The 25277-nt window shown below is 43.4% G+C and overlaps 2 protein-coding genes across 2 annotated transcripts; one reads left to right on the top strand and one right to left on the bottom strand.

Moving 5' to 3' along the window:
* Positions 1–6287: 6287 nt before the first annotated feature.
* LOC119647741 lies at positions 6288–8048 on the top strand. Its single transcript, XM_038048850.1, has one exon. It carries the CDS (start codon positions 6288–6290, stop codon positions 8046–8048), a length of 1761 nt encoding a protein of 586 aa, XP_037904778.1.
* Positions 8049–16901: 8853 nt separating this feature from the next.
* Positions 16902–24755, bottom strand: LOC119647740. Its single transcript, XM_038048849.1, has 2 exons — positions 24623–24755; positions 16902–18442 (listed from the first exon to the last, which is right to left on the bottom strand). The coding sequence occupies exons 1-2, from the start codon at positions 24753–24755 to the stop codon at positions 16902–16904; spliced, it is 1674 nt and encodes a 557-aa protein (XP_037904777.1).
* Positions 24756–25277: the final 522 nt, after the last annotated feature.

The following is a 25277-nucleotide window of genomic DNA, read 5'->3' as shown; positions in this document are numbered from 1 at the left end:
GTCAGCATAGGCCAGTAGTTGGGTGGACTTGAAGAGGATCGTACCTCTTGCATTCACCTCAGCATCACGGATCACCTTCTCGAGGGCCAGGTTAAAGAGGACGCATGATAGCGCATCCCCTTGTCGTAGACCGTTGTTGATGTCGAATGGTCTTGAGAGTGATCCTGCTGCTTTTATCTGGCCTCGCACATTGGTCAGGGTCAGCCTAGTCAGTCTTATTAATTTCGTCGGGATACCGAATTCTCTCATGGCCGTGTACAGTTTTACCCTGGCTATGCTATCATAGGCGGCTTTAAAGTCGATGAATAGATGGTGCAACTGTTGTCCATATTCCAACAGTTTTTCCATCGCCTGCCGCAGAGAGAAAATCTGATCTGTTGCTGATTTGCCTGGAGTGAAGCCTCTTTGGTATGGGCCAATGATGTTCTGGGCGTATGGGGCTATCCGGCCTAGCAAGATAGTGGAGAATATCTTATAGATGGTACTCAGCAACGTGATACCTCTATAATTGCTGCACTGTGTGATATCTCCCTTTTTATGTATGAGACAGATTATGCCTCGCTGCCAATCGTCAGGCATTGATTCGCTGTCCCATACCTTGAGCACAAGTTGATGAACCACTTGGTGTAACTGGTCGCCTCCATATTTAACCAATTCGGCTGTAATTCCATCGGCTCCTGGCGACTTATGATTTTTTAGCCGATGAATTGCACGGACTGTTTCTCCTAAACTTGGTGGTGGCAGTATTTGTCCGTCGTATTCAGTTGGCGGGACCTCCAACTCGCCGATGTTCTGGTTGTTCAGTAGCTCATCAAAGTACTCAACCCATCGCTCTAATATGCCCATTCTGTCGGAAATCAGATTTCCCTCTTTGTCTCGGCAGGATGAGCATCGAGGTGTATAAGGCTTCATCCTGCTGACTTGTTGGTAAAACTTCCGCGCCTGGTGCGATTGCTCCCTGTACTTTTCTAGTTCACAGACTTGTTGGTTCTCCCAGGCTTCCTTTTTCCGTCTGTGAAGTCGCTTCTCCGCTCGACGGAGTTCATGATAAGTCTCTGCGCGTGCCCGCGTTCTTTGAGAATGCAACATTACTCGGTATGCGACATTCTTCCGTTCCGTTCCTAGCTTACATTCATCGTCAAACCAGTCGTTCCGACTCCTTTTGCGGCTGGGGCCAAGTATATTTGTGGCCGTATCCATGATAACGTTCTTCAGGTGGTTGTGAAGATCATTAGTTGATGCTTCATCTCCAGGTCCTCTATTGACTGCGGTTATTGCGGCATCCATTTCCCTCTTATAGGTGTCGCGGAGGGTTGTGTTGTGGATGGCTTCAGTGTTCACTCTCACCTGATTGTCAGAGGGGATTCTAGGTGGTATTGTTATTCGAGCTCGGAGCACCATGCCAACGAGATAGTGATCCGAGTCTATATTGGCCCCCCTATATGTTCTGACATTCATCAAGGCTGAGAGGTGGCGGCGTTCGATCAACACGTGGTCAATTTGGTTGAAAGTGGTCCCGTCTGGAGAGGCTCACATATGTTTGTGGACCGCTTTCCGCGCAAACCAGGTACTTCCAACAACCATTTCGTGTGACCCTGCTAATTGAATAGTCCGCAGTCCGTTATCATTTGTTTTTTCGTGTAAGCTATGGGAGCCAACGTATCGCCTGAATACGGGCTCCTTCCCTACTTGGCTGTTAAAATCCCCAAGTATGATTTTGATATCATATCTGGGACAGGCTTCGAGGGCTCTTTCTACTGCCTCGTAGAAGGTATCCTTCTCCGACTCTGCAGTCTCCTCTGTAGGGGCGTGAACGTTTATGAGGCTTATATTTCTAAACTTGCCTCGCAAGCGCAGAGTGCATAGCCGTTCGCTTATACTTTCAAAGCCGATAACAGCAGGTTTCATTTTTTGGCTGACTAAGAAACCTACTCCGAGCACATGGTTTACTGGATGGCCGCTATAATATATGGTGTAGTGGCTCTTCTCCAGGAAACCGGTCCCTGTCCATCGCATCTCTTGCAACGCTGTTACATCAGCCCTATATTGGGACAGGGTATCGGCTAGCTGCTTATCAGCTTCATCTCTGTACAGGGAGCGCACGTTCCATGAGAAAATGCGCAAATCGTTGTTCCTTTGTCGTTGCCGGGTCCGTCGTTTTAACATCCGTCCTATCCGAGGCTCCTGTTGTGGCTTCGTAACAGGTTGTTTTCCGTGTAGGGTTGTCAGCCCTACCCAACCCCCAACCTGGAGGACCAGTTGGTACAATTTGTCCCGTTTTTAGGCGCGGGAGACTCGCCTTCATCCTTCTCCGTCTGCAGCTTTTAGTCAAGAAAGAGCTCCCAGCGGTCACCACGTGGAGGTGGAGATAGGGTTTGGTAGTAGAGCTGTTGGTGTTGGTTCAGCAGGCATTTCCCAGGTTTTATGCTCCATCGTGGGTACCAATCCACGTTTCGCCCCGGGACCTATACTACCCTTTGATCACCTACAACGTTACCATAATAACAGCCTCTTTGGGAGGCTATAATGTCAAAATTATCTAAAGAAGAAGGCCGGCATAAGTTATCCAATACGTTACAACAAATCAGGATTAATGAGCGGTATTTGGCGTCTACGCTTGTTTATTAGCATAGCTGCTTCCCCTGCTGACTGCTTGCAGTTCTTTCCCTAACTTTTTTACAATGTTAGGCTCTTTTAGTTATGCAGTTGCGTTTGCTGATTTAAAGGCATTCAAGTGCCATTCTTCAATTTCTGAATTCGACCAAAAACTAAGCATTCTTTTTTGGATATACTTCGACGTGGAATGGCAATTTTACATGCTGTCTGTACTTTCCAAATAATTTATCTATCCTTTTCTTCCGCGTTTCACATCTCCGTCGTCGCTTGCAATTATACATCATCATCATGTCCTACCCGCTGCTTTTTCGCTCCTCCTCCTATTCTCTTGGACAGCGGACCAATCGAGTCCGAACTTTTCTGACCGACAGTAACTTCTGCGCCGCCTGCATTGGTAATCGTATTGTGGCTGTTTACGTACCCCATGGGTTTTTCGCAAGCTCGCAATAGGCTGCAAGTACCTCTTTCTTGAATTGTTTTTCAAGGAAGTGCAGAATTTCCCTTTCCATGTTACTTCATCAAGATCTTTACAGTGTATATACTTAGATCTCATGCTTTTGGGCGTGCACTGCGGCATCCTCTTCCAGTGAGTCGTTAACTTGCTGGATATTTTCAGTGGGAACATGAGATCCCCTTCTTGGGTTCTTCGCAGCCTGTCGGCATTGCCACTCAGACTTTAAGGGTGAAATCAGCTTTAATCTTGTTGACAACTGATTGCCTTTGCTGGCGGGATAACAATTGGCTCTGGATGAATTCGTACTATTGCTTTTCTTTTCACTTTTTTTGTTGATAAAATTAGTCCAACCATAGTTTTCGCTCCCTTAGGGTTTCGCTTCGCTAACCAACGTTAACACTTGGACCACATGCTTTCTCGCTTCTGAACCTTAGTTTAGTTAGATAAACAAAGAGGAAACGGGGACGAACCAGAAGAATGCATGTCAAAATATACTGACATCTTAGAAAACGATGACTCCAAAACCGAACAGAATAAAGAATAACAATAATAATGAGAAGCGTATGCGTTCCTAAGGGCAGCAAACTCGGTGATTAGCGATCGATTGAAAGGCAAGCGCATCACAATCTGTAGTGATAGTCAAGCTGCATTAAGGCCGTTTTGCAGTCCTTTGATCACTTCAAGAATCGGTCAGAAATATAAAAATCGATTGGACTCTGTGAATTTAATCCAGTGGAACTATACTGGCCCGGGATTTGAGGCTTGAGACTGAAAGGGATAAAAATTTGTGGGCTAGCAACTTACAAATCTTGAAACTGAAACGCCAACAACGCCTCAGACAGGTACTGACCTCCCGGCAACATTCTTTGGTTATAAAAAAAGCACACATTGCGACATATGGTGGCGCAAAATGTCACATGCTGCACCGTGGTAAAATCTCGCTCTCACTGGGTCATGAACCTTGGTCAATGGGCTCCAAATTTGGAAAGGGAGGCAAATAGAGTGGAACTGAAGATAAAAAAAAACCACGGTTCCCAGTCTGATGGGGCATATCACTCCCTCTATCTGCATTAATGGGCACAGCATCAAAGCTTAAAACCTGTTTGGGTCGTATCATCGGAGTATCTCAAGCGACGAACTTGGTTGGCGCACAGGCCTACAACACGTGAAGACGAAATAGGCAGTGAATAGGTCACACATTAAGAAGGGGCGACAATTGGATCGCTGGCTAACCATGCTATATAAAAAGTAAACGGCCATAAACAAAATTCCCCAAGTAGAAGATAAGCAAAACCTTTGAAAACTGAAGCATCCAGCTCCCGATAACTCAACCACATGGACTTTCTCTCAATTCATCATCATCAACGTCGTAACTACCGGTATTCTGTCAAAGCCTGCTTCAATTAGGAACTCCAAACATTCCGGTTTTGCAGCGAGGTCGACCAATTGGATATCCCTAAATACTGTCTGGCATCTCGGCCTACATCATCCCTTCATTTGAGGCAGGGCCAGCCTCGTCTTCTTTTTCTACCATAGATATTGGCCTCTCTAGACTTTCCGGGCAGGATCATCTTCACCTATACGGATTAGATGTCCTGCTCATCGCAACCTATTGAGACGAATTTTATCCACAACCTGACGGGTAATGGTATCGCTCATAAATTGCATTGGGGACGAAATCATCCACCCTTATGTAAGGAGACAAAAATTGTTCGGAAGGTTCTCCTCTCGAACGCGGTGAAAAGTTCGCAATTTTTTTTTGCTAAGAACTCAGGTCTCCGAGGAATACATAAAGACTGGCAAGATCATTGTCTTCCTTTGACCCTATGTAAGCTGAAATAGGCTCTATTGACTGCCAACAATCGTAGCTGTTATCGGTTGTGATTTTTTACCCCAGATAAGAGAAATTTTCAACGATCTCAAAGTTGTAGTCTCCTATCTTTATTGTTTTAGTTTCACCAGTGTAATTCGATGTTGCTCGTTCTCTGGTTTTTGGCGCTGACGTTGCCACCATCAAATTCGTCTTGGCTTCATTAATATGCAGCCCGAGATTTCGCACCGCCTGCTCGATTTGGATGAAGGTAGACTATACATCTCGGGTTGTTATTCCCATAATGCCAATATCGTCAGCGTAGACCAGTAGTTGGGTGGAATTGAAGAGGATGGTGCCTATTGCATTCATATCTGCATCATGGGTCACTTTTTTCAGGGCCAGTTTAAGAGGACGCATAGACCGTTGTTGATGTTAATGATGTTGATGTCGAATGGTCTCAAGGGTTATCCTGCTGCTTTTATCTGGCCCTGCCCATTGGTCAGGGTCAGCCTAATCAGTCTTATCAATTTCATCGGAATACCGAATTCTCTCATGGCCATACTGTTTTACCCTGACTATACTGTCATAGGCGGCCGATGAAAAGAAGATGCAAATACGTCCATATTCCAACAGTTTGTCCATCGTTTGCCGCAGGGAGAAAATCTGATTTGTTGCTGATTTGCCTGGAGTGAAACCTCTTTGTTATGAGCCAATGATGTTCTGAGAGAGCTGTTGACGCTCCTTCTATAGTCGTTTCCCAGATTTTATGGTTCATCGTGGGTACCATTCCATGTTTCGTCCTGAGGCCTATACTACCCCTTGACCACCTTTCTACCAATGACACTTCAATAATGGGGTAGAGGCTGGGAAGTGTATTTACAATGCGACCATCTGTTGATGAAATAGATTAGGTTCTCGTATGTATAATACCTAATGCTATTGCATATTAACCTTCATGTTCTTTTATTCAACGGGAAAACCATTAAAAGAAAATCTGCTTCGCATCACAAACTAATCAATGCTGAAGGACTATGTATCCGATTCCAAATAAATTCATTAGTCGATTGGTAACTCGATCCTAGCAGGATATAATGAAGCAAATCAACCAATAATCTCGATGAATACAATATTCAATGCTACATTTGATACTGAGGCAATTGTAACCCAAAATCAATAAGGCGAGTAATATTAAATAATCCAATGCATCATATTTGATATTCCAAAGGGTGTGATGCAATAACAATAGCGTAACGCATTCTCCCAAAAAATCACTTGCAACCAGTACTCACAATGGACTTCGCAGGAGAAGTCAAGTATTTTTCCGAACTTAAAGTGCTCCCAACCACTTTAAGCATTTATACAAGCAACGAGTGTTACGTTGGAAACGTTTTCATTTAATTAAATATGAGAACAGGAGTGATAACCTTCAACGCTTTTATCCTGATATTTGGGATAAAAGCTGTGATATCTGAAGTGAAACTCGAAAAAGCAATCAACGAGCTCCAAGCGGAATACAACTTTGAAACCATTTTATACTTTGTATCGCATATTACAAAGCGAGAAAGGATAATGGTGCGAGAGGAAATCAGCTCAGCTGGGAAAGGCGCTCCTAGTCTACTCCTTGACGGAATGTACGAGGACCTTGATATCAGAGAGGAATTTAACTCCAATATTCTTTCCGTAGTTTTCATCACTCAAGCCAATAAAGGAAACGCTCTTGAAATTGTACAGGAAACCTTGGAAAGGAACTTTGGATCCAAAATAATTTTCAATTTCTTCGTGGAAACTTGCACAAGATTTGAATTGCAGGAGTTCATGCAGTGGTTGTGGAGTGAAAATATGTTTAATAGTTTAGTGATCATGAACAACCATTCCTTCACATTCAACCCTTATCCTTATATGACAATTATAGAAATTGCTACTTATGCTTCTTTAAAGTTGGCCTTCGAAGGGAAATTGGCTAATCTCCATAAAAGCAAAGTAACTGTCCTCGGGGGTAATGTTGCTCCTCGAACTATGAAATATGTCGATCGCAATGGAAATATCCAATATGCAGGATACATTATGAAAACCATTCTCACATTCATCGATAAATACAACGGAACTCTGTACGAACACGTCCCTAATATAACCAAAGATATTACTGGACTAACTGAACACATGAACAACAGAGGAAGCGACATTCATCTACTAATGGCGATGGGATTTGAAGGAAATCTGAGGATCACCTACCCAGTGGCGACGGTCGATTTTTGCCTGCTAATGCCATATCAGAAGGAGTTACCACGGATGTACTATCTTTCGCTACCATTTCAGATATCCACTTGGTGTTTGCTGGGCATCTTCCTCCTGGCTTTACTGGTCGTTATGTTTGTTGTCAGCTTAGCACTTGGCATTCGCGGTCACAGAGCCTATTCTCATGCTGTTTTCGGCATTTTAAGGTTGCTTACCCAGCAACTGCACTTCCAAGCCCGACTTCTGGCAAATCGATGGGTTTTAATCATATACTTATTGGCTGTCCTTCTCTGCATGCTCATTTCAAATTTATACCAAAGTGAACTCAGCAGTTTTTTCACAAAATCGATCCCAGCACATCAGATCAACGACTTTTCCGATTTAGAAAATTTTAATTATAAAATTTTAGTAAATAAGGAAGTAGCCGATGCGGCTAATATGCTCGTTAACTTAAAGATGTTTCCTCGCAGCTTCCTAAATTATATCGTCACTGGTCCGAATCCACAAGACAAATTAAACCAACTCAATACAGACTATGGGTACTTAGTTGGAGAGGATCAATTGAAACTTTTTGTGGAGCTACAAAAAAGGTTCTCAAGGAAATACTACTTCAAAAGTAAAATGTGTCTGATGAAAGTATTCATGTGTGCAGTGATTCGGAATAATTATCCCTTCGAGTATATTCTCAATGATATAATCCTGCGAATGGAGGAAGCCGGACTAATGGACAAGTGGAAAAGAGACTTTTTGTATGAAAGCATTGAAGCAGGTTTTTTCGAAATCAAAGAATCACATGAAGATCCTTTGAGACCCTTGAAAATGGAGGAGCTTTATGTAGCTTGGTTGTTATTTGCAATTGCTATACTAGTAGCAGTTTTTGCCTTTTGCGGAGAACAAGTGTGGAGGATTGTGCAGAGAAAGCTGTCATAAGGATAGTACTCATGCGACGAAGTAAGGACTTCTCGTTGGGTATCTGAATTTTGTAAAATTTTGATCATACCAAAATCGAAATTTATGTATATATATTATATTAAAAATGTGAATAAATTTACGGAAAACTATCAGGATATTCTGTTTGATTTTAAAATCCCAGTTTCAGGATGAGACTATGAACCACGCAACTCGTCTATTGATCCGTTCCCTCCATAATCTTAATGGAATTGTTCATAAAGTTTGAAAATTTATGGAGATACAATGAAAAGACAAAGAACTAGTAACTCCAATTAATGAAAGGACCTGCACTATTAAACTTCAACCGATTTCACTCCTTGCAAAATATGACCGTCTAGTACACTGCGTTACGCACTGAATGTTGGACTTCCGCTACGGTCCAACTACCAACAAAATCATCCCCGCGATCAGAGAACTAGCCTCGAACCATTTGACATATTATTTTGCATTAGCTCTAGTGGCTTAAGGATTTTGAAGTCGGAAAATTCCAACGTTGGCCATTAGCCGACTCAAACTCAAAACTTCTGGGTACATGATTTACCCGAAAAACTCCTACCAAAGCCTTGCCGGCATGATTTACCTAAAAAACTCGCCTTCAAGACGAGCGACAATCGAATGTACTTAACCGCTGATTTTGGGACACAGGGAGGGGATTTTCTTTTCAGTCAAGATGACACTCTGCTTTTTACAGTGTAAGTCTTTAACTATGAACAGTGATCCAACCGCATCAGTATGCCCAATCTATAATACATCAGGCTGCCCGGCAACAAGTACTGCAATTTCTTCTGCATAGCCGACCAACGCGACTCTTCAGGCATGTTCAGTTTTGGCAAAATATTACAGGAAACGTTGCAGTAACCCGGCCTAGAATGGATCCCTGTGCTATCCTCGACTTGACAGTGCAAGGAAATGTCCCTGTCTGCCTAGCATATCCACCCGTCTTACAGAAGTGAAGGTATTTCAGGTATCAAGCATTCCGAGTAGTACTACTCAATGAAATCAATACCCCTTTCATGCTTAAAAGTGGGTACCCATCGAGAACTTCCTCACTTTTGACAACAGCGAAATGTACGAAATGTATAGGAAAGGATACCAGTACCATATGTTCAATCTGTCTGGCATTAATGGAGCAGAGTTTCTGAGGAGCACCCACTTTTCAGATGATAGCTAATTTCCCACGACTCCTCATTCACCTCGCAGATTAGCTTTGCTTTTATAGGGCCGCGAAATGTCATTTTACCTGATACTGTGGCTCAGTGAATTCTTTAATCGGGTTATTCAGGAAGGAAGAACACCATCTGAATGGCAAGAAAGTACCACTGTTCCAATATGGAAAAGAAAGGTAGCCCAGCAGAATGTTCAAATTACCGTCCGATCCGGTTACTTTCCCATACCATGAAGATTTTTGAACGCATTCTTGACAACCGTATTCGCGAAATCGTTGAAATAACCGTGAATCAAGCCGGATTTATCAAGAACTGCGAAACTACTGACGCAATACACGCTGCGCGGTTACTCATGGAGAAACACCGTGAGAAGCATAGCCCTCTTTACATTGCCTTTCTGGATCTAGAGAAAGCGTTTGACCGTGTACCACACGAACTCATCTGGTATGCTTTACGACAACACTTCGTGCCGGAAGAACTCGTGCGCTGGGTTCAATTGCTCTACCACGATCCGAAAAGTAAAGTTCGAAGTATGGCGGGTGTATCAAAACCGCTTCGTGTCTCTGTTGAAGTTCATCAAAGAAGTGCCCTCTCACCACACCTCTTTGTTCTTGTTATGGACACCGTCACACGGGATATCCAACGTCCAAGGCCCTACACACTGCTTTATGCAGATGATGTTTTCCTAGCATCTGATAGCAAAAATGATCTGGAGCAACTTGTTCAAAAATGGAATGATCGCCTCATGCAACACGGTCTCAGATTGAATTTAAACAAAACTGAATTTTTGACGGCCGATCCCCATGAAACAGGCACAATCACTGTCAGCGGCAGTGATCTGCGCAGAACTGAGCGATTTAAATACCTCGGGTCAAGGCTATCAGCCAATGGAGAACTGCGTTATGAAATTGCTTCACACATTAACGCAACCTGGATGAAGTGGCGTTCCACAACTGGTGTCCTTTGTGATCGACGTATCAACGAACGTCTCAAATCTAAAATTTACCGCAATGTCGTCCGTCCAATCGCTCTCTATGGTCCTGAGTGTTGGCCGACCATAAAAGAAAATGAACGGCGTCTTGCGGTAATGGAGACGAAGATACTACGTTGGACTAGTGGCGTCACAGGTTTAGATCACATCCGAAATGAGGATATCCGCGATCGTTATGGGGTTGCACCGATCGTGGAAAAGTTGCGAGAGAGGCGTCTTCGATGGTATGGTCACGCAATTCGTGCAAACGAGAATTCACTTGCCAAGATTGGTCTGAACATCGAAGTCGACGGTAAACGACCAAAAGGCAGACCTAAGCAACGGTGGCTTGATACGCTGTATGGGGATTTGAAAGCCTCGAGATTGCACCCAGATCAGGCATTCGATAGAGCCAAGTGGCGAAGCCGATCACGACGAGCCGACCCCGCTTGTGAACGGGACAAAGGCTGAAGAAAAAGAAGATGCATTTTACCATTCTGTTACATACTTTTCGTAGGTTTTGAAAGGCTGTGTCGAACAGAGCTTATGACACACCTTCCGCAGATCTACAATTTCGCTGTCCACCAGTACATAGAAGACTTGCCCCGACTGGGTCCACTCCCGGGCATAGAAGCCTCACAGATTGTCATTATCAGGCTCAAAACTGAATTTATAGCAGTGTCAGTTACAGCCTTTCCGACTCCCGAAGTGTCCTCAAGGACAGCTCTGACTGCTTCAAGAGCTTCAACGAACCATGCGCTGTTTATCCCCGCGGTGTTCCATTCGCAAACAGAATGACGGGCTGGTATACGCCAAAAGATAGCGTCAACCACTTCCAATGCGATGTATTAACGCTCGCTGATCAAAAAGTCTTTCAAAACTCACCACCCGTCCACCGAAGGCAACAATAATTCTGACGCAAAAGTTACGTCCTGAATGCTTCCTTCGCAGCGTGAGCGGCAGACCTTCTGTGTGAATCTGGTGTTTAAAACTGCAGGTCCCGTTCTCGCCGCCATTTCATAGATCGATTTTCCTCTGCAGTAAAGATGAGGTGGGACCCATGTGCCCTAGCATTAATGTGACCCATAACCAGGATCCACGCTTACGTGTCTAAGACAGCTTCTTCCTGAACATCAAGCCAGCGTTGAAAACTCGACATCGTCCCATTCCGAATTAAATAGATGCTGGAAAACATTGACCCTAAATATCGAATTCTGGGAAAGCTCTTACCTTAGGGGCGGACTACGCTAGCAACATTTGAACGGTTGCACTTCCGCATAAGATGCGGATCACGTTAGCAGCCTCCAAACCCCCACTTGGTGAAGGCTACCTGTATTTGTGGCTTGGTGAAGGCTACCTGTATTTGTGTCTTAGATACAACCCATCCTATTCCGATTTCTAAGAAATTTCTGTCATACCGCTCGGCAACTTCAGCCATAACAAGATTTCAGCTTCGAGAATTCGCAAAAATGATACCTACCCTCATGTTGGTTACCACAATAGTTCCACGTTTGATGACCTTTTCCACTTGGCTTGTTTCAGATTGATCCAGCTTTTTTGAGATTAATCAAGATCAGTCAAAATTTTCTAGGCTAGAAACCAGCGAATTCTCTCCCAATAGTCCTTTTACGCGCACACAGAAAGTACCCTCGGACCTAATTAAACGGGAACTCCGACACTTTCAATTTTTCTAATGGAAGACATTGCTAGTCCTCCGTCTTCAGGGTTGAACCTGTAGCGCCCGCTGAGAGTTTCCTACTTTCGCTTCCTTGCGTTTGTTGATCTACCATTCGTACTCGCTGTAACTTTAGGCAGATATTTTTCCATCAGCGCGGTGGATTGTTGTTCGCTTCCTAACCTCCTTTTTTAAGCTCTTTGAACTACCTAGATGCAATCTCCTTCATATGCGCCTTCCTCTTTTCGCTTTTTCCTCACTTTGCATTGATATCCGCATTATTTTGCGGTGTTTTCAGCGGAAAGTACGGATGCTTCCACTTTTTACGCGTGTTCTGTTGTTGCCCCTGTCCCCCCTGTGGAAAGGAATGCAGCCCAGGAATATTTTCAGTTCAATCACTTTCTACCCGCTTGCTGACGCTTTTCTGGAATTACAGGCCGCATGCACTCCACAACTGCCGAACCTTTACTGGAAAAACTTCAAGCTCTGGCAAGAACGGTCGAGTACGAACCCATTAGGCCTAACTTCAAAGCCATCTGCCTAGGTAGAATGTAACACTTCGGTCATCTCTGAACATAGAAACAAATATTCCCTCTTTTCCGACGCACATTTTAGACAAATGCATTCACCTCAGCGACTACGGTTCCAAAAAACAGGATAGGAAATCGAGGTTATTTTTAGTGAGTAAGAATCTCCCCAAACGCCAACCCCAGAAACTCACCAATTAAAATTTTCTTTGTGGAATGAGTTTGCCATTAAGCCTTCACGATTCTTCGAATTTCCTCAATCATTCTTCCCACAATGCTATTCCTTCCCTTTTGAGGCTGCGAAAATAACTATAACCAAATTTTTCGTGGGCATCTCCCCAACTATATTCGAAGGGCATATGCTCACTTCAAGGGTGTCGTTTAACGTCCTTTTCTCCATCCTGAAACTAGAAGAATTAAACAACACGTGTTCAAGGTCCTATTGCTTCAAGGACAATACAGAAAACTAACTAATCCAAAGCAGGATGCTCCAGCGGCCATATCCTGTGCTAAACTGCTTCACGGTAATAGTTCCTTATGACTCCACTCCATCCATTACTAATATTAAGAATAAATTTTCAAGTCTACCGATCCTTCGGGGATTCGTCCTATCTGCGCTGCCAGTTATTACCCCACTAGGTTCTAGGGGCACGTCCTTGTTCTGCACCTGTTGTTGATTAGTCCGGGAAATCAAAGAAATTTTTCGTCTCGATAGGGTGGTTGTAGTTCCCATAATATTGTCTGCTACAGGTATTGTACCTAAATCCATCGCAGCTTTCCTCGGTGTCCTGGGGCTCTCACACAGTCTGGTTCGAATCATGCAGAAACACACCATTCATAATACTGCTTAAAATCGCGAGGAGTTTTCAAGGGGTCCTCTCAGTAACTTACCATCAGCCGCCACCACCAGAGCGCCTTAATTTTTTAAGTAGGTAGGATCGTCCGAGGCCCAAAAGGAAAACGTTACTCCTAATAAGTCTTTTTCTTTCTTTCTTAAATCAAAATTGCATTAATATGTTAAACTGTGGATAAAAGTTCTAACATTTTGTTACCCTAGCAGTTGCATATACAATAGTATGGTAGGCAGGTAGGTATCAATGGCCGCTCCGAGGAGCTGAATTAGCGCTGTGGTGCGTCGTTTTGATGCCACAAACTCCTGCTGTGGTAAGAGCATGGAAGCAAAGTCCAGCCGGCTCAGATCTTCAGAGCCAGCCCATAGCATTCATGAAGGAAAGCAGTTTTCCCACCCTCTAGGTCTTCAAAGATTGGTTTCCCTAGTGTCCCAAGCCTGGCTTTAACTGGAATTAAGCAATCGCGAAGGAAGTACCTGAGGATTTCTCCCTGTTCTCCACAGCTTCGGCAATACGAAATGTGAGGCATACCGAGTCTGACGACGGTGGAATTCAGATACTCTTCATTTAAGTGATAAATAGCATCAGTTCCGTTTTGGTTTTCTTTCTGCCGACTCCGCATATTGAAGCCGACGGGCACATCCCTGACATCAATATCACCACCAAGTTGTCAGCATAGGCCAACACCTTCACCCCCTCCTATCCAAAATGCAAAGAATTTCGTCCTATCATGCAGAGCACGCTGAGGCGTACGTCTACTGACAGCTGTGGTCCAGTGGGCATCTCCCAGATCCCTAGTTTTTAGTATGAATATTATCCAATGCGTAAGATACCCCTCCAATCCAATACTGGTCAAAGCTTCCTTGATGGCGTTGGTATTAACGTAGTTAAATGCTCCCTCTATATCCAGCAAGACAGCTAGAATATAATGCTTGTTGAAAGCGCATTCTATGAATTTGACTTTGAGGTAAGACTTAGTGAATGGCGGTCTCTCCATAGTGGTCCTTAGGAGGATATCCAGGACGTGCTCTAGGATCATCAACAAGGCTAATTTGTCATCCTTCGCCGACTCATGGCTGCGCCTTCCCACTTTCGGTATGAAAGCCATGCGCACCCGTCTTCTAGAGTGTGGTAGGTATCCCAACCAGATACGCACAACATATGCGGAGAAGTTGTTTATAGCTCAGCCGATTTGATAATCTCGCACGACTGGGGCTGGATACCCTCCAACCAAGGCTCTAACTCTCAGTCCTCCTCGCTGGCGGGAAGTGTGTCAGAACCGGTACCTCCAAGATTTCAACGACAAGAAGTTCTTCAATCAGGCATTATATGTTCCAATATGTGTACATGTTCATTCCATCATGGGGGCAATGCCTTCTTCCTGTATTTCGCTGGGCATGAGACTTTATAGACAGTTTCGAATGTCTTTTCCAGAAACCTGATCTTTGACCCTAGCTTATCTGTGTTGCCAATCTTACCAATGAACGCACCGGAGAGTTTGTTCTTGATAACTTTAACAAAATTCCTTAAGTCGATCCTCCTGGGGTATCTGAAAGGGTTAGAGATCCCTCCGGCAAGATCTTGACTTGAAAGTGTTCAACTATAATAAGGCATATGGGCTGCAGGCCGTATTGGGTTTGAAGGCATTGAGGCAGCGGACCAAATAGCCAAGAAAGGAGTAGGGACGCCTTTACAGGGGCCAGAACCCTTCTGTGGAATTGGAAAAATTTGAAAGTAAGGAATATACTAAAATTCCTGACGATTATAGGCTTGCTTGAGATACTATAAATAATAGCCACACTATAATCAGTAAAAAGGGCCCAATAGTCCTCTAAGGACGCAATGCGACTTCCCCTTAACAGGATAATAAAGACCCAACTATGATCTAAGAAAGATTTCTAAGACACTTTCCAAGTTCTCCATCCTAAGAATCCCATTGTCGGGTTGTAAGGTGATATCATGGAAGCCCTTCTACCATTTTCCGTGCTGGGAAAATGAAAGGTTGGTGTACTGGCCCTGTTACACACCGATAGATTTGTGTTAATAATAAAATAATAAAAATTCGCTTGATATCCTGCGACAGTCTGGTTCAAATCATACAGAAGTACACCATTCTGCATCCGTGCTCGATGTTACCGGGAGTTCTTGACGGATTCTCCCATTGATCTACCACCGGCCACCACCACCAGCGCCCCTTTAGCTTTTAAGTAGGTAGGATTGTCCGGGCTTAAATGCTTGGGACCTAGTGCTAGCTTAAGTAAAATCCGACATCTGTCGAGATTGTAATAACTCGGAAAATAATGGTTTTGCAATAAAGTATGGCCTACATGCTAAGTGCGAACTGACACACTTGATGTACTTAGATGACTTCAAGCTGTATGCTGGTACTGACGACCATCTTGGAAGTCTGTTGCGAATAATAGACATGTTCAGCCGTGATATTCGGATGGAGTTTGGATTAGACAAGTCTTGAATCCAAGCCATCCCAGAAGGTAATCACAAGCCGCATGCTAGACATAGCATTGGTGACCTCCACATCGAAGGAATTCTGCAAGGAACCCATGCACGAGTTGGTTATCTGAAGGATACTCTGCTATACGAATTCCTGCGACGTGTAGAGCTGGTGCTGAAATCGTATCTCTCGGGGTAGAATAAAATAAGCGCACTGAATGTATTCGCTATCCCTTCACTGCTTATGAATTCGGAATATTGCTATGGACGAAGACCGATCTGGAAAACTGATCGCCATACTGCACATAACAAGCCTGACGTACTGTTAGTTGACAAGACGGGGCGCTCCGCGTATATTATTGATGTTGCTATCCCGATAATAGCAGCATTGAACGGAAATATGTGGAGAAGAAAGTGAACTATGAGCCATTGGCTCGGGAAATTAAAGTAATTTGGCGGCTCGACCCGGTGGTTGTAGTTCCCTTAATATTGTCTTCCCTTGATGTCCTGGCACTTTCGCATAGTCTGGTTCAAACCATGCAGAAGTACACCAGTCTCCATCCATGCTCGATGTTGCGGGGAGTTCTCGACGGATTCTCCCATTGACCTACCACCAGCGCCCCTTTAGTTTTTAAGTAGGTAGGATCGTCCGAGGCCAAATGCTTGGCATTTAGTGCTAGTATTAGGCAAAATCCGGCATATGCCGGAAATAATAGTAATCGTTGACGCAACAATCCAATTGGATCAGGGCCTTGATGTGTCTTAGAGCACTTCATTCAAAATCGTAACGGTACACTACAGTACAGTGTAGAAGACAATGTGATCAGCATTGCGCTCGACCGAGATTTTACCCTGATTTGACTCAGGTATTCATTAACAGTTAAGTCAACTAATATCCGACGTCAAACCACGTGACCTTCTATAAGACAGCCTTGTACTTTAACCACTCAGATATCCGGACACAGGCAAAATTAAAGGGTTCTAAAAATGTGAGCAAAAGAAGAAATGTTGCATATTACTAAATGCATTCTCTTATCAGATTGTCACTAGACAAGGCGAAAGGAATGTTTTTGTAACAAAATTACAAAAACTACAAACTAATAACGATTCCAGTGTTGTCCTTCTTATCGAGCTATTCTAGAAGAAATACAAACATTTTATTGGAATATATTTCACACTTTCTTTGTGTCAATCAATTCAATACATAAGCTGTAACCAGTTCACATAGAAATGACATAAGACATAAAGACAAAGCACAACCGAAAATAGACCAAACTATTTTAAAATCGGATACAGTTAAAGGTCTTAACAGTTCTTGATCAATTACAATAGGTTTAATCAAGCCTCCCTTAACAGCCTCGCCAAAGGTATCACTTTCCCACTTCATTAGAATCCCTGATTCTTGAATTTGGAAAACCAAATTATTCATGATGTCTCTGTAAGCCGAGCGGCGACGCAGAGGGATGAAAAATTGTGATTTGGAGAAGCACATGCTTCCTCGTCGGAATATTGGTCGTGATGTGTATTTATGAAATTCCGATAAAAATTCGTACTGGTCATCAGTCAGAAGGTATCCATAATCAGGTACAACCTCAGGAAGCTCCACTCGAAAATCAGGATCCGGCTTAATTAAGTTTTTTCTGGCAGCGAGAGGATACAATTTAAAATTGGCTAGCTGCCGATAAGTTCCATCTCCGATCCTAATACGTACGTTTGACTTTATTAAATCATCAAAAGTGTCAATTTGTTTGCCTGCAATCGACTTAGTGAAGAAACTGCTCAGACCGCTTTGGTAGAGGTTAGCAATCAGCATGTTAAGGACCAAAGCAAGGATAAAAATCAACTGTAAGGCTTTCGGCCAGTTTTCATCGATGTTGGGTTGTTGTAATAAAATTCGTACCAAGTGATGGATAGTGTATCTGATACGAAGCTTCTTTTCAACTCTGAACAGTGCAACTGAAGAAACGATTAGGAGTACCAGTGATGCGCCAACTATGCAATACCAGCTCGAATCTGTAAATGGCAGCTTGAAGTAGGTATACCTTGGAAGTTCTGCTGAGTACGGGACGATAATGCAGGCCCAAATTGAATTGATCGTGTAACTCTTGCTTAAGTTTTCGAATGCTGGATGAGCAAAATAAATGAAAGGAAATATATCAATTTTTCCGGTATTAAGAAGTTCAACAAAATTTTCAATATCATACGTTGTGAAGCTCACTTCTAAGGATCCATTATGTTTCTTCGCAAAAGCTGAAATGATTTGATACATATACCCGGCAAACTTGGTACTCCCATTTTCATCAAAGTATCTAAAGGTGCGTGGTATATCGTTGAACATCGGTGTTCTTATAGATTTCCCATTAAAGTCCATCATTTTATTTTTAAAGAAAACACTCAAGCGCCTCTCGTCTGTCAAATTGGTTAAAGCCACTCGCGGGAATGGGTCATACGAGTAAATTTGCTCTCCGGCAACAGTCAACACATTTATGATTTCATTTGACCAACACCATTCGAATAGATTCAATAATGTCGAAGCTCCCATTTCAATCTTGGATATGAAAATGATTTTAGATAAATTATCCAAATGCAATAGTTCGGCAGGTGGTGTTATATTGAAGTTTTCGCTGGACAGGCTCAAAAACACAAGGTACAACGCATGATTTTCAGCATCGAAGTTGAACGTTTTGGGATTCTCAACGATGACAGAAGGCACATGAAATTTAGGAAAAAAATCTAAAAATGGATTTATATAAAAAATTGTTCGAAAATTGTAAAAATCGCTGATTTGTATAAGAAAATCTGAAGAATATGATGAGCCCGCAGCACTAGAAAGACCACTACTAAGAAGCACTTCTAGAAAAAATATAATTTCTGGTCTCCACATATTGCTTCAACGGGTTCAAACTATTCAAACTGTTCAACACAATTTGGTGCTCAGGTTTTGTATCAATTCCAAAAAATGGCTGAATGCTACCCAGTGCCTTATAATTAATACTCTAAGTGTATCCTACGCATAATGAATGAATTTTCAAAATAATGATCACACCCCAAAATGCAATCAGCTTTATTAATGCAGAACCCCGCACCACACAAAATACACTTAACAAAAAGCCGGAAGGATTAAATAAATTACCCCTAATTAATCTTGTTCATTTTTTTCATTGATTAATGAGGAGCCCATACAGAATGTCATTATGAAGTACGACACCCAGTAATAAGTAAAGCTTTTATGTTAAACAAAACCTTATTAAAATCGCTTCAATGTCTGCCTCTTTCTTATAGAGGTGGAAACCATCGAAAGCCACAATAAGGAAGTTGAATCTACTAAAACCACCTCTACGCATCCGCTTTGTCCCATGTAACCATCTGTAGACACGGCATCATGGGGCGAATTAAAACCTTACCAGCTTACTCCTACTGCGAGAATTGTTGCCTCCCCCCGGTTTTTCGTAAGCGCTCCAACCTTCGAAGCTTCTCCTGAATAAACCTTATTGTGGAACTACATAACTGCATACCATACCTCTTAGTATTCGAGCATTTGCGAAATGATCATCTGCATTTGTGGGAATCATTCCAACAATAATTTCCTCCTACACGCCTCACCACTAAAAGCCTTCGTCCAAACTGTTACTGCGTCTGGTAGAATGGAGGACATTGTGGCTAGCAATCTCCACCGAATCCACCTATATTGGATATCATGTCAGTAGCTTAAACTTTCCCTGCTTTCTCCCTCGCGTGCGTCAAATATTCCTAAAAAGTTAATCTATGATCCATCATAACATAGAAGTATTTGATGAACGGCTTGAACTCTGTCTTATACTATCCCAAACGAAAACTTAGAACTTGGGACTGCTGAGTAGTACAGTCTCAGTCTTGTGTTCGCTAACTCTAACCCATGTGATACCAGCCATTCCTTAATCAGACTGACTGATGTCTCACATGTTTAGACGACATATTCAAGATGTTTGCCTACTAACAGAATTGCAATGTTGTTTGAGTAGCCAATTTGGGAAGCTCGTCGTCGGAGTTTGGTGCTAGCACATGGTCATACGTCACGTTTCACATTCCATCACGTGCTTCAAGGATCATGGCTGCGCCTACGCCCCGATCCTTGAAGCACTCCACCAGTTACCTGCCACTGTATATGTGTGTGTGTGTGGTGGGGGAGAAGCTATAGCTTCTGAGCACTAGTGAATTATGGCCTAACAGAATGCCTCCTGCTTTTCGACAGGATAAACTTTGCGATATGCATGTTTGGTTCTGACAGGAAAAGTTTGGTGTTTCTAGCAGCATTTAGGCTCTGCCACCTGTCTTTGCCGAAAGCTTGTTCCCATTTTTGAAGACAGCCTTAGCCAATGCTACTCATACTTCAATTACTAGCTCCGATCCCGGCATGGCGGAGATCTAATCTAATCTAAAGCATCCTTGATTTCATTTCCCTCTACGCCACACTGGTCAGGTACCCAGAGTGTTTCCACCGTATTAAATGTAGAAATAAGATTCAAACGGTTTCTGCTTTCCTAATCGTTTTTCGGGGTGATTAAAGGACTACTCAATGCCCTCAATGCAGCCTGGCTACCCCTGCAGATTGTGATGTATCTGCCCTTTTACCGCTCATCAATGAACCAGGTTGCCGCCCTTTGGATCGCATGTACTTCAACCAAAAAGGCCGTTGTATATTTGCCCTAGGGAAAAGCCCACTTCTCGTTTCTATTCGAGAGGTAGACCCTATTGTGTTTTTGAGCCACAGGTGCAAAAGCCTTCCCTATATCCCGCTCGTACTCTGGGACTTCCCAGTTCTCTCTACGTTTCAGTATAACTTCAAACAGATGAATAGATACCCGATAATCATAAGGCAATACGAAAACTGGATTTAGTTCTCCCAATAACTCTTCCAATACTCTGTGCCGCCCACGTTCATTGTTTTCTCACAGATCTAATCGAATTGGTCTGAGTTACTTTCATTGCAGTGCCCTGAATAGACAAATTCTGGCATAGTAGTGAGTCAATCAGCATACTCCACAAAAGTGGCGAAAGCGCACCTCCATGGGGCCAGCCTTTCGTTGCTTCCGTTGTTAGGTACCGAACAACACCCACTTCAACACACAGCAATCTCTTCGTCAGCATGGGGTAGATCCATTTTATTAAAGTTTCGTCAACACCGTGTTCTCTGGCGGCATCACAGAAGTTTTGGAAAGACACACAGTCAAACGCCTCTTCAATGTCCAAGAACACCCCCATCGCGTACTCACCCTTCAGAGTTACCTTCTCTATCTTTGCAACCAAAGAATGAAGAAGAGGTTCACAGGACTTCCGGTTTCGGTATGGAGACTACCATAACCTTTTGCCAAGAGGAAGGCACGTAGGCTAGAGCAAGACATCCGCGAAAAATATTTCTTAGAGGTTGCTCTAAATGCTCCATACCCTCCTTTAGCATCGCTGGATAGATGCCATCCATACCGGGTTCTCTGAAATGTTCAGAAGACAGTATGGCAGCTCTCACCATTTCATTGGTAACAACCGCTTTCACAGTGTTCCAATTCCCCTTAGCAGCACTTGCGTGTTGAAGGGGTTGCAAGAACCGTTAACTCTCCCCCTGCCACTTCTCTCACCCGTTTTCTCGGGTGGTGTACTTCCAGGAGGGTCTGTACTGATTCCAGTCTGGAGCTCGTGAAAGTGCCATCCGGTTTTCTAAGAAAGTCCACCTTGGCCGGCTTATCCCTTTTAAGGACTTTTCACAGCCTGGAAGTGTCTCTTTCGCCTTTCAGTTCCTCGCAGTACGCTCTAAAGGTGTCTCATTTCAAACACCTAACGAGGCTCTTGTATTCACGCTGTGAGTTCCAGAAGTTTAACCAGTTTTCGATCTTATTACTTTTACAAGTACGGTTCAGAATCACGCCTGGTTGATTTCCTGAGTTTTTGTAGTTCCCGGTTCCACAAAGGAACCGTTTTACCGCTTTGTCCTCGGGATATAGGACAAGCCTCTTCATAGCACTCTAAAAGTGTTCAGTTCAGAGCTTTCAATTCATCTTCCAGCACCAAAGGAGTCCATAGTCGCCTAGGAAACTGTACTTTATTGCCAAGACGTTCATTGAACTTTGTCCAATCCGTTTTCCTAGGGTTCCGTCTTTGTTCTGCAGACTGTTCGCTCGCAATAGTCAGATTGAATTCTAGGTGTCGGTGATCTGACAAAGAGACCTCGTCTAGCACTCGCCATTGTCTAATCAACTATAACACTTTTGAAGTACAGATTGTTAGGTCAATTACTTCACTTTTTCTCGGTCCCATGAACGTAGGGGCGCACCCAACGTCCGCAGTCATGAGACCAGCTGAAGTGATGAAATCAAATATGTTAGCTTCTCTCCTCTTGAATTTACTACTGCCCCAGTAAATATGTTGAGCATTTACATCGCAACCTATTAAGAGTTCGAGACCACTTGATTCTCCATACGCTACCAGATCCCTTAGTTGTTGCGTCGCTGGAGGATACAAAAAATCATAGGGTAAATAAGCGGAAGCAACTATGATTAATTGTATTGTATGATTAATCTGTTACTGTTCAATGACCGTAACTTAGTCCAGCAGAGCAGAACTGTTTCAGCATGGTTGCCTGTAATCATCTTGACATCAAGGCACAAGCTCTCGGTCTTATGGATCTTTCATCGTAAATGATCTTAGCCCTCTTTACTGATCCAACGCCACAGATTCTATTAAATCGAACCCATGGATCCCCATTCGTCTGTTTTCCACCTAACACCTTCACTGGTTTGCGGTGTCGGGTTTACCTAGATTCGATCACTCGAACTGGCATCAAGTCAGTTCCCTTCACATATCTGGCTTCCCTTTATTCCGCCTGTTCCGTAAAGGGTGTAGAAGAAGTTAGTAGAAGGTAGGATACACTCTGTAGTCCCTTCACCAGTGCAAACCCCTATACGTATGTACTATCCTCCGCGCGCAGCTTCATTTTGGGAGATCGCTCCGAAAATGTTTGAATTTGCTCGATATTTTGTGAAAGACTATCACAGTTTTTCGCTCTCAAAATGAAGATGATGCTCTGCAGCTTCCTGATGCGATTAAATTTCAGTCTATCTAGGAAAAAGTGGAGCACCGTATGGTGGCTTCCCCTGAGCACATTCAGACTCTTTTGGTCCCATGCGAATATCAAGCTGAAACCCTCCAAAGTTGTAGTTTGGTCCTTCCTGGCATTCACGAACCTTGCCCTCCAGTGTCCAAAGTCTATGTCCGGGTTCTGTTCGCCCAACATGCGGATGATGTTCTCCGCCTTCCTTGGAGGACCTGGTAAGCAACATCCGACATGTTCTGTCCTGCGCAGCTCCGTGTTCACAATAATGAACTTTGGCCGACCGCTAGAACTCAAAGCCGGGATTACCTGCTGAAGCCACTTTAAGGCAGTCTCATAAGTGCACTCCAAATGGAGAAGCTCATGGCGGAAACCTTGATAGTTAAATCTTGGCTTTGTTACAGGCTCCAACATTTTTTTCCACAGGGATTCCCGGAGGATGGTATATTTTCCCGTTGACATTTCCCACCTTCGTAATCGCATTCCTTTGGGAGGGAAAAGCTTCATAGAAATCTCTCTCGCTGATTTGATCACCGCGGGACGCATGGATGTAAGCCCAGATGCGGAGATGTGTCTACTTCTGAGGAACTTTTCAACCACTTTTCCAACCATCTCAAGCATACAAAGGACTCGGTATATAGATGGCAGCACAGGCTGGTGTTTCCCTTTGCTAATGAGCGCAAGTCTCTCTTAATTGAATCGAGGAAAAAACAAAAATGAGGTGCCAAATAATAACCATTCCACTACTGGCTTTCTTATTGAGTTATTTTAGAATAAATATTGATAAAAAACCTAAACACATAAAATTTACGGAAAAAATCTAAAAATGGGTTTATACAATAAATTGTTCGAAAATTGTAAAAATCGCTGATCTGCGTAAAAAAGTCTGAAGAATATGATAAATGCGTAGCACCAGAAAGACGACTACTAAGAAACAGTTCCTTAAACTGTTCAACAGATTTTGCATCAATTCCAAAAAATGACTGCATGGCACCCAGTGCCTTATAATTAATACGCCTCCTAATGAATTTTCAAAATAAACGACACACTCCGAAATGCAATTAGCTTTATTAATGCAGAACCTTGCTCCACACAAAATACACGCAACAAAAGGGCGAAAAGGTTAAATGAATAATTCCTAATCAATCTTGTTCAATTTTTTCATTGATTGAACCCACGCAGAAGTACATTATGAAATATATCACCCAGTAATGATTATTAAAATTGCGCCAATGTCTGCCTCTCGGTCTATCTGTCTTTTTTGTATGGGTGAAGACAGAAATCTTAGAAAAGCACTGACACGCCAGGTTGCAGCAGTGTGTGGGATTCGCACCCACTAAAACCAACCCCACTTTCTCCTTCTTCGGCAGAGCCGTCCCAAGGCATTACTTCGCGAGGAGAACTGCACTTTAAGCCACCCCTCTTTCCATTCTTCGCGCTCTCCTTGCTAGTTCCGCTTTTCCAAATTCCATCTGAATCTTTTTGATTGCGTAGCTCACCATACAACAGTTTCCCTCCGACTTCAGCATTTCCACGACGATATTCTGCGGGCTTATGCTGCTACTTTCAGCGTGTCCACCAGGCTCCTCCTCTCTCAGTAAAATGATGAACACTAGAATATGACATTTTCCGGGCCCTCAGGCGTGCAACCACCGCAAAAGGGAGAATCGTCCAACCTGAATTGGTGCAGATACTTCCTGTAACCAACTTTCTGTAACTACTATGTCCTGACAGGAATTGGGTCATATGGTAGTTTATCTGGCCGCGTCATCGCTGAATCCACTCCTCAATACGGGGAATCAAAGTAGGAGTCCAGCAACCCCACAACCCACCATTTGCTGCCACCTTTCCAGCGACTCTAGCCTTGCCGACTTTCAGTATTCTGTACCCTTGTGCATTTGGATTCATTCTCTTTTTCTCATAAAGACTGCATGCATCACTTGCTAGAATGTCGGTCGGGGTCATTTCCGCAATAATGCACGCTACCTTGCCTGCACACCCTTAGCGCCACCAAGCGGTAGGTCATGTTTACTCTCCTCTGATTGCTCTCACACGCTATTGCTTTCTCCCAAACTACCACGTATAACAGTTTAGAGCTACCCACTTCGGCCACATGTAATCCCAAATTTTAGGCATAATTCGCGCTAACTATACGCTGATATTTGCCGCTTTCTTACAGACATAGTCCAGATGTCTCTTGCAATTGATTTTAACATCAATCATCACCTCAGGTGTTGGATAAGCGGCTTTCAAGTGATTATGGGACCTCCAGCATAAATACTAATGGTATTCTCCTTCCTATGGTTGATATTCGAGACCCGCGCTGTCTTTTGTTCCGCAAGGTCAAGCTCGGCTTCTATGGCATAATGGTTTCGTTAGCACGTTGACAATCACGGCTAGATCATCTGTGAAACCGATTATCATGCCGTTCTTTTACACGGGAAGGAACATGACCCTACTTCTTTTTTTCTTGGGTAGGGTAGATGA

This window comes from Hermetia illucens, chromosome 2, assembly GCF_905115235.1.
Source record: "Hermetia illucens chromosome 2, iHerIll2.2.curated.20191125, whole genome shotgun sequence".
Taxonomy (NCBI): Eukaryota; Metazoa; Arthropoda; class Insecta; order Diptera; family Stratiomyidae; genus Hermetia; species Hermetia illucens.
This window is presented reverse-complemented; position numbering and strand designations above follow the sequence as displayed.